Source organism: Danio rerio, chromosome 21 (assembly GCF_049306965.1).
Source record: "Danio rerio strain Tuebingen ecotype United States chromosome 21, GRCz12tu, whole genome shotgun sequence".
NCBI lineage: Eukaryota > Metazoa > Chordata > Actinopteri > Cypriniformes > Danionidae > Danio > Danio rerio.
This window is the reverse complement of record NC_133196.1, coordinates 12,946,318-12,957,500: the sequence shown is the minus strand read 5'-3', so window position 1 is coordinate 12,957,500 and position 11,183 is coordinate 12,946,318. Positions and strand designations below refer to the sequence as shown.

Below are 11,183 nucleotides of genomic sequence, written 5' to 3'. Positions count from 1 at the left end.
AGAATCATGCTAACAACATGCTAATTCATGCTAGAATCATGCTAGTCACATGCTAATTCATGCTAGAATCATGCTAACAACATGCTAAATCATGCTAGAATCATGCTAGTAACATGCTAATTCATGTTAGAATCATGCTAACAACATGCTAATTCATGCTAGTAACATGCCAATTCATGCTAAAATCATGCTAACAACATGCTAATTCATGCTAGAATCATGCTAGTAACATGCTAATTCATGCTAGAATCATGCTAGTAACATGCTAATTTATGCTAGAATCATGCTAGTAACATGCTAATTCATGCTAGAATCATGCTAACAACATGCTAATTTATGCTAGAATCATGCTAGTAACATGCTATTTCATGCTAGAATCATGCTAGTAACATGCTAATTCATGCTAGAATCATGCTAGTAACATGCTAATTCATGCTAGAATCGTGCTAGTAACATGCTAATTTATGCTAGAATCGTGCTAACAACATGCTAATTCATGCTAGAATCATGCTAACAACATGCTAATTCATGCTAGAATCGTGCTATTAACATGCTAATTTATGTTAGAATCGTGCTAGTAACATGCTAATTCATGCTAGAATCGTGCTAACAACATGCTAATTCATGCTAGAAACATGCTAGTAACACGCTAATTCATGCTAGAATTATGCCAACAACATGCTAATTTATGCTAGAATCATGCTAGTAACATGCTAATTCATGCTAGAATCTTGCTAGTAACATGCTAATTCATGCTAGAATCGTGCTAGTAACATGCTAATTCATGCTAGAATCATGCTAACAACATGCTAATTTATGCTAGAATCATGCTAGTAACATGCTATTTCATGCTAGAATCATGCTAGTAACATGCTAATTCATGCTAGAATCATGCTAGTAACATGCTAATTCATGCTAGAATCGTGCTAGTAACATGCTAATTTATGCTAGAATCGTGCTAACAACATGCTAATTCATGCTAGAATCGTGCTAACAACATGCTAATTCATGCTAGAATCGTGCTAACAACATGCTAATTCATGCTAGAATCGTGCTAGTAACATGCTAATTCATGCTAGAATCGTGCTAACAACATGCTAATTCCTGCTAGAATCATGCTAGTAACATGCTAATTCATGCTAGAATCGTGCTAGTAACATGCTAATTCATGCTAGAATTGTGCTAACAACATGCTAATTCATGCTAGAAACATGGCAATTCATGCTAGAATCATGCTAACAACATGCTAATTCATGCTAGAATTGTGCTAACAACATGCTAATTCATGCTAGAAACATGGTAATTCATGCTAGAATCATGCTAACAACATGCTAATTCATGCTAGAATCATGCTAGTAACATGCTAATTCATGTTAGAATCATGCTAACAACATGCTAATTCATGTTAGAATCATGCTAACAACATGCTAATTCATGCTAGAATCATGCTAGTAACATGCCAATTCATGCTAAAATCATGCTAACAACATGCTAATTCATGCTAGAATCATGCTAGTAACATGCCAATTCATGCTAAAATCATGCTAACAACATGCTAATTTATGCTAGAATCATGCTAGTAACATGCTAATTCATGCTAGAATCATGCTAGTAATATGCTAATTTATGCTAGAATCATGCTAGTAACATGCTAATTCATGCTAGTAACATGCTAATTCATGTTAAAATCATGCTAGGTACATGCTAATTCATGCTAGAATCATGCTAGAAACATGCTAATTCATGCTAGAATCGTGCTAACAACATGCTAATTCATGCTAGAATCATGCTAACAACATGCTAATTCATGCTAAAATCATGCTAGTAACATGCTAATTCATGCTAGAATCATGCTAACAACATGCTATTTCATGGTAAAATCATGCTAATAACATGCTAATCTATCTATCTATCTATCTATCTATCTATCTATCTATCTATCTATCTATCTATCTATCTATCTATCTATCTATCTATCTTTTCATACTTTTTAAAACTGTTTAAACTAAATAAACTATTACCGTCAGGCTTTCACAAGCCAGCCTCAAAGTTTGTTCTCAAACTTTAAGAATCTAGTTTTTATTTATTCTTCTTCTGAGACTAAAATTCAAAATCTATCTGCTCCTTGAACTTTCAAACTATTACCACCAAACTCACACCAGACCTCCAAACTGGTCTGACTCTTTATGCTATATCTTTTCCGACTGATCCGACTTTCGGTTTTCCGAAAAACGTCCCGGGACTGTCGGAAAAATCCCATAGACTTAACATTGGATCAAACTTTGTGACCTCGTAACTCTGCGTCAGACTGTCGCACAGAACTCTAACTGGGCTCATTTAACTCAGACTATCAAACTGCCAATGACTGATCACCTTTAAACTTTCTAGCCACGCCCTAGCAACCACTTTTGGACCCTAGAAACTGTCCCATAGACTTCCATTCAACAGACTCTCATTGACTTAACATGGGATCAAACTTTATGAGCTCATAACTCTGCATCAGACTGTCCTACAGACTAATGGCTGAGCTCATTTAACTCAGACTACCAAACTGCCAATAACTGATGAGCTTTTAACTTTCTAGCCACACCCCTAACTACCACAAACTGCACCCTAGCAACTGTTCCATAGACTTCCGTTACAAAGACTCTCATTGACTTTACATGGGATAAAACTTTGTGAGCTCATAACTCTCCATCAGACTGTCATACAGACTAATGGCTGAGCTCATTTAACTTTGTCTAGCCAGCAGCCAATCACTGATGGCCTTTTAACTTTCTAGCCACACCCCTAACTACCACATACTGCACCATAGCAACTGTCCCATAGACTGTAATTAGCTGTGCAATAAAATGCTAATAATTCTAACATGCTAATGACATGTCAATCATGCTAGCAACATGCTACTCATATGCTAATCATGCTAATGACATGCTAACTCATACTGGAAACATGCTAATGACATGCTAATTTGTACTAGAATCATGCTAATAACATGCTAACTAATGCTAGAATCATGCTAGTAACATGCTAATTCATGCTAGAATCATGCTAGTAACATGCTAACTCATACTAGAATCATGCTAACAACATGCTAATTCATGCTAATTTTACTACAATCATGCTAATAACACTACTTCATGCTACAATCTGGCTAGTAAAATGCTAATTCGTGCTAGAATCATGTTAGTAACATGCTAATTCATACTGGAATCATGCTAGCAACATGCTACTCATATGCTAATCATGCTAATGACATGCTAACTCATACTGGAAACATGCTAATGACATGCTAATTTGTACTAGAATCATGCTAATAACATGCTAACTAATGCTAGAATCATGCTAGTAACATGCTAATTCATGCTAGAATCATGCTAGTAACATGCTAACTCATACTAGAATCATGCTAACAACATGCTAATTCATGCTAATTTTACTACAATCATGCTAATAACACTACTTCATGCTACAATCTGGCTAGTAAAATGCTAATTCGTGCTAGAATCATGTTAGTAACATGCTAATTCATACTGGAATCATGCTAGTAACATGCTAATTCATGCTAGAATCATGCTAATAACATGCTAATTCATACTGGAATCATGCTAGTAACATGCTAATTCATCCTAGAATCATGCTAGTAACATGCTAATTTATGCTAGAATCATGCTAGTAACATGCTAACTCATGCTAAAATCATGCTAATAACATGCTAACTCATACTAGAATCATGCTAATAACATGCTAATTCATACTAGAATCATGCTAATTCATACTAGAATCATGCTAGTAACATGCTAATTCATGCTAGAATCATGCTAGTAACATGCTAATTCATGCTAGAATCATGCTAATAACATGCTAATTCATGCTAGAACCATGCTAATAACATGCTAATTTATACTAGAATCATGCTAGTAACATGCTAATTCATACTAGACTCATGCTAGTGACATGCTAATTCATACTAGAATCATGCTAGTGACATGCTAGTTCATACTAGAATCTTGCTAATAACATGCTAATTCATGCTAGAATCATGCTAATAACATGCTAATTCATGCTAGAATCATGCTATTAACATGCTAATTTTACTACAATCATGCTAATAACACACTAATTCATGCTAGAATTATGCTAGTAACATGCTAAATCGTGCTAGAATGATGCTAATTCATGCTAATCCATGCTAGAATCGTACTAATAAGATGCTAATTCATGCTAATAACATGCTAATATATGCTAAAATTATGCTAATAACATGCTACTTATACTTTTTCAAACTGTTTTTAAACTAAATAAACTATTACCAACAGGCTTTGTCAAGCCAGCCTCAAAGTTTGTCTCGACGAACTTTACTGTCTAGTTATATTTTTTATTATTCTTCTGAGACTAAATTTCTGACTCTATCTCCTCCTAGAGCTTTTGAGCTATTACCACCAAACTCGCTCCAGACCTCCAAACTATTCTGACTCGTGTTGCTATATCTCCTCGGACTGATCCGACTTTCGGTTTTCCGAAAAACGTCCCGGGACTGTCGGAAAAATCCCATAGGCTTAACATTGGATCAAACTTTGTGAGCTCATAACTCTGCATCAGACTGTCACACAGACTTCTAACTGGGCTCATTTAACTCAGACTATCAAACTGCCAATGACTGATCACCTTTAAACTTTCTAGCCACGCCCTAGCAACCAGTTTTTGACCCTAGTAACTGTCCCATAGACTTCTATTCAAAAGACTCTCATTGACTCAACATGGGATCAAACTTTTTGAGCTCTTAACTCTGCATCTGACTGTCATACAGACTAATGGCTGAGCTCATTTAACTCAGACTACCAAACTGCCAATAACTGATGAGCTTTTAACTTTCTAGCCACACCCCTAACTACCACATACTGCACCCTAGCAACTGTCCCGTAGACTTCCATTACAAAAGACTCTCATTGACTTTACATGGGATCAAACTTTGTGAGCTCATAACTCTGCATCAGACTGTCATAGAGACTAATGGCTGAGCTCATTTAACTCAGTCTAGCCAGCAGCCAACCACTGATGGCCTTTTAACTTTCTAGCCACACCCCTAACTACCACATACTGCACCCTAGCAACTGTCCTATAGACTGTAATTAGCTGTGCTATCAAATGCTTATAATTCTAACATGCTAATGACATGCCAATCATGCTAGCAACATGCTACTCATATGCTAATCATGCTAATGACATGCTAACTCATACTGGAAACATGCTAATGACATGCTAATTTGAACTAGAATCATGCTAGTAACATGCTAATTCATACTAGACTCACGTTAATAACTGGCCTACATGCATATGTTTGCTTAGCAGTGTCCTATTGACTTGGGGGATGGCTCATCTGACTCAGACAACCAATGAGCATCTCAATATGATAATGAAGCTCACAAGCCACGCCCCCAAATTTATTCCATAGACTTCCATTAAAATAAGCCAAGATGCATATCTTTGCATAGCAGTGTCATAGAGACATGGGAGTTGGTTCATTTGACTTAGACAACCAACCACATTCAAGTTCACTCTGTAACCTCGCCCATAGCAACAAAACAGAGTACCCTAACAACCATTCATCAACAGCTATATCCCAGCATCGGAACATCGTAGAGACTTGGAGATTGGCTCGTTTGACTCATGCTAGCAAACGGAACTTCCTATATGCTACACATGCTAGCAGTGATTAGCTACATGCTAATATTGACTAGCCAAGTACTGTAACTTGCTAGAAATGCTTACTAAGTATAAATGTTTTATCAAGCATGTATGTGGGGCTTGCCTAGTAACCACCCAGGGTACCCTAGCAACTGCCTAGCAACCACCCAAATTACCCTAGCAACCGCCTAGCAACTACCTAGCAACGGCCTAGTAATGCCTTAGTAAGGGCCTAGCGACCACTCAGGACACCCTAGCAACCGCCTAGCAACGCCTTAGCAACCACTCAGAATACCCTAGCAACCACCTAGCAACACCTTAGCAACCACCAAGCAACCACTTGGGACACCTTAGCAACCGCCTAGCAACACCTTAGCAACCACTCAGAACACCCTAGCAACTGCCTAGCAACGCCTTAGCAACCACCTAGCAACCACTCAGGACACCCTAGCAACCACCTAGCAACACCTTAGCAACCACCTAGCAACCACTTGGGATACCTTAGCAACCGCCTAACAACACCTTAGCAACCACCTAGCAACCAGTCAGAACACCCTAGCAACCACCTAGCAACGCCTTAGCAACCACCTAGCAACACCTTAGCAACCACCTAGCAATCACTCAGGACACCCTAGCAACTGCCTAGCAACGCCTTAGCAACCACTCAGAATACCCTAGCAACCACCTAGCAACATTTAGCAACCGCCTAGCAACCACCTAGGTCTCCTTAGCAACCACCTAGCAACACCTTAGCAACCACCTACCAACCACTCAGAACACCCTAGCAACCACCTAGCAACACCTTAGCAACAACCTAGCAACCACTTAGAACACCCTAGCAACCGCCTAGCAACACCTTAGCAACCACCTAGCAACCACTCAGGACACCATAGTAACCACCTAGCAAAACCTTAGCAACCACCTAACAACCTCTCAGAACACCCTAGCAACCGCCAAGCAACACCTTAGCAACCACCTAGCATCCATTCAGAACACCCTAGCAACCACCTAGCAACATCTTAGCAACCACACAGAACACCCTAGCAACCACCTAGCAAGACCTTAGCAACCAATCAGAGCACCCTAGCAACTGCCTAGCAACAACCTAGCAACCACTCAGAACACCCTAGCAACCGCCTAGCAATGCCTTAGCAACCACCTAGCATCCATTCAGAACACCCTAGCAACCACCTAGCAACATCTTAGCAACCACACAGAACACCCTAGCAACCGCCTAGCAAGACCTTAGCAACCAATCAGAGCACCCTAGCAACTGCCTAGCAACAACCTAGCAACCACTCAGAACACCCTAGCAACCGCCTAGCAATGCCTTAGCAACCACCTAGCAACCACTCAGAACACCCTAGCAACCGCCTAGCAATGCCTTAGCAACCACCTAGCAACCACTCAGAACACCATAGCAACCACCTAGCAACACCCTAGCAACCGCCTAGCAACATCTTAGCAACCACATAGCAACCACTCAGGACACCCTAGCAACTGCCTAGCAACGACTTAGCAACCACTCAGAATACCCTAGCAACCACCTAAGCATGCTATGTGACATTCTAATTCATACTAGAATCATGCTAGTAACATGCTAATTCATACTACAATCATGCTAATAACATGCTAATTCATACTGGAATCATGCTAATAACATGCTAATTCATACTAGAATCATGCTAGTAACATGCTAATGCATGCTAGAATCATGCTAATAACATGCTAATTCACGCTAGAATCATGCTAGTAACATGCTAATTCATACTATAATCATGCTAATAACATGCTAATTCATGCTAGAATCATGTGAGTAACATGCTAATTCATGCTAGAATTATTCTAGTAACATGCTAATTCATACTAGAATCATGCTAATTCATTCTAGAATTATGCTAATAACCTGCTAATTCATACTAGAATCATGGTAGTAAGAGGCTAATTCATGCTAGAATCATGCTAGTAACATGTTAATGCATGCTAGAATCATGCTAGTAACATGCTAATTCATGCTAGAATCATACTAGTAACATGCTAATTCATGCTAGAATCATGCTAGTAACATGCTAATTCATACTAGAATCATGCTAGTAGCATGCTAATTCATACTAGAATCATGCTAGTGACATGTTAATTTATTTTAGAATCATGCTAGTAACATGCTAATTCATGCTAGAAGCATGCTAATAACATGCTAATTTATACTAGAATCATGCTAATAAAATGCTAATTTGTACTACACTCATGCTAATAACATGCTAATCCATGCTAGAATCATGCTAATTCATGCTAGAATAATGCTAATAACATGCTACTTATACTTTTTCAAACTGTTTTTAAACTAAATAAACTATTACCAACAGGCTTTGTCAAGCCAGCCTCAAAGTTTGTCTCGACGAACTTTACTGTCTAGTTTATTTATATAACACTTTTCACAATAATTTATTAGTACAAAGCAGCTTGTCAAAATGCATTTAAATAGTTGTTTAACCACAGTGTTTTTAATCAGGACACAAAGAAGCATGCTGCAGTGCCTGAGAAGACCAAAGATATTCCCAAGGTAGGACAGTAATTGAGGATTTTTACTTTAAAAATTGTATATTAAAATGACTGGCTTACTGTAAATTATTCAGGTGTAATTCTGCAAAAAAATAACAGCAAATTTCTTAAAAGTGCCTCACGTTTTAAGTTGGTTTAATCATCTTTTGGCAGTCTTAATGTTTCCTGCACAGATTAAAGTACTTTACTTGTCTTCTGTCTTTTTAATTTCCTTTTAGACTAAAGCTGATGCTCTGTCAAGTGATTTCGTGGCTCCGGCACATTCTGCTCCTAAGGTACCAAAAATTGTTTAAACAGTGGTGGACAAAGTATATTTTTCATCTGTAATGCTTTAGAGTTTTTTTTTTTATTTTATCTGAGAACTTTTATTTGAGTAGTGAAATACAAAAAATCTAATTTAATTAAATACGAATTTAAATAATCAAAGTAAATAGTAATAAATGTGCTTATTTGATCACTTCATAGAATTTCTTATATAATATACAGTGCTTCCCACACATAGACTTTACTTGGGCGGACCGCCCAGGTATATTAGCGTTGGCCCAAGTATATTTGGTGGTGACACATGAATAATACTATTATTATCATCCTTTTACACTTTTTTGTATCCGTCCAAGAAAGATAAACATTCACTATCGATAAGCCAGTGCAGGTTTCCTACTTCTGATTCTGTGTGTGCGCAATCTGTCACTCACACAGACAATCTCACGTGCTCTGCAGATCCACAGAGATGCGCCTTTTCCATCAAAATGTGTTTGAGTGTAGTTTCTAAATCTCCTAAAATGTCTGATATTCAGGTTTTACTTTTGCTTTTTAAAGTTGCCGTTATTTGTATGCGTTTTCGCATTACCTTTTCAGAGCTGACTGCACACGTACAGCCGCAAGAGAAGCATTAAATGATTAATCATTTAATAAACGACTTAGATAAACTTTACAATATACTCGGAGAGAACAAAATGACATCTATAATGGCTGCCAAATATTTGTACACCATTAGAAATGGCTAATCAACTAATTTGCCTTATTTAAATAATCTACACTTTTTATGCTAGTAATTTTTTTTTTCTGATATTTATTTCTCATTTGCTGTATATTTTATTACTTTTAATGATGTTAATATATTACATACTTTACACATATATAAAATGCTTTGGCAATACTGTATATGTCATACCAATAAAGCAACTTTAGAAAGAGACAGCATCCTTTACCTGTCTGTGGGTGCACATGGCTCCAAAATAGCATAAAAGTAAGAGAAATAGTGGATTTCTTTTATTTCAACAACCTTTTTTTTAATAACTTTAACCCATTGAAAAGAAAAGGTGTATAACAGTGTCATAATAAATTAAAACATAGTTAAAAATCACACAAATCCTTTGTTTGTTGCATGTAGTTGACCATTTAAGTGCTGTGGGTAAAAGGTGTTTCAATCTGGCTGCCACTGCAAGTACTGTATATATCAAACCTGTGGGAAGCCCTGATTTATCAACAAGTGCTTTTGATATTTGTACAACAATAATCCGCTAATTCTATAATATCCAGTAAAAAGCAATGTTTTAATAGGGTATCTGTAAGTTTACTATTTTTTTTGTTTGTCTATTACATTCACCACTGTTTAAATAATGTCCTCTTTTTTGCACTTTGTCCAATATTTCCTGTGTATATTTCCAGATTAGTTTTCATTCAGAAATGATAAATATTTGTGTATTTCTGTTCTAATCTTCTAGGTTTCTTCAGCTGCTCCTAAAACCATCCCTCCAGGCCCACCACAAACCCCAGATGAGGTATTGTTCCAGAGGAAAATACATTATCATATTAATAAATTAATCTTATTAACCATATCTGTAGCTTATATATAGCTTATACATTTTTGCTGTCTATTGAACCCTATTTTTAAAACTGCTTGGATTCCACTTGAAACGTACAGATCTTTAAACTCTTTCCATTTCTCTCTCCTTTCCTCATACTCGCAGGATCCTTTCAGTGCTTTGGGCGACACTCTTTCTGCCCCAGAACCACCAAAAAAACAACCTGACCTGAAACCTAAGGACATCGTACATGTAATAATGATGTCCAATACAACTGTTCTTTGATTTATTGCTTTCATAAAGATGTCAGTGCTCCATTTCTGAGTGCTAAAAAATTAATATCTAAATGTCTTTCGAGCAGGAGAAGGATGTGACGTCAAAGAAAGGAGTTCGTGTTGGAGAAAGAGACGACACACTCCCACCAGAATACAGATTCAAAGAGGAAGATCTCAAGAAATATCCTCCTCCTCAGAAAGATGTAATATGCTCTCACAGTTGTTAGCTTTAACTGAGTTTGGGAATTCAGCTAGTATCGCCATTTCTCTGGAAATTTCCGGTAATGCAAGTGGAAGTTGTTTTAACTGGCGAAACCGCTGTAGCTTTTTTCCTGCTTAACAAAATGTGTCTTTAAAATGCCTTACATAAATTAACACATAGTAACATGTCATTTTTGTGTTACACATTAAGGAATTTGTCAGATTTATCTGTCATGCTTTATTTGCAAATCTTTTTCAATCTTTGCCGGTTTTTAATGCACATTAATATTATATGCTTATATAGGCATTTGGTTCTTTTAATGCAGCTGGTCATGACTGTTAAATACAGTTGAAGTCAGAATTAATAGCCCCCCTGAATTATTAGTCCCCTGTTTATTTTTTTTACCCAGTTTTTGTTTAACAGAGACACATTTCTACACATAATAGTTTTAATAACTCATTTCTAATAGCTGATTTCTTTTATCTTTGCCATGATGACAGTAAATAATATTTTACTAAATATTTTTTCAAGACACTTCCATACGGCTTAAAGTGACATTTAAAGGCTTAATTAGGTTAATTAGGTTAACTAGGCAGTTTAGGGTAATAATTAAAGGGGCTTAAAGGTCTAGTAAAGACCATAAAACTG

At 37.0% G+C, this 11,183-nt stretch overlaps 2 protein-coding genes across 52 annotated transcripts in view; one reads left to right on the top strand and one right to left on the bottom strand.

Annotated features, from left to right (window-relative positions):
• The window catches only part of gtf3c5 (general transcription factor IIIC, polypeptide 5), a 678,526-nt gene that overhangs the window by 457,587 nt on the left and 209,756 nt on the right, over positions 1-11,183 (bottom strand). The gene's annotated exons all lie outside the window — the stretch shown is intronic.
• Positions 1-11,183, top strand: part of cast (calpastatin) — an 89,720-nt gene that overhangs the window by 67,739 nt on the left and 10,798 nt on the right. For all 51 annotated transcript variants that reach the window (XM_021468879.3, XM_073934823.1, XM_073934820.1 and 48 more), the window contains 5 exons: positions 8,201-8,251; positions 8,469-8,525; positions 9,978-10,034; positions 10,224-10,310; positions 10,420-10,536. In XM_021468879.3, the coding sequence (XP_021324554.1) occupies positions 8,201-8,251; positions 8,469-8,525; positions 9,978-10,034; positions 10,224-10,310; positions 10,420-10,536 (369 nt within the window). The remainder of the gene's footprint in view (positions 1-8,200; positions 8,252-8,468; positions 8,526-9,977; positions 10,035-10,223; positions 10,311-10,419; positions 10,537-11,183) is intronic.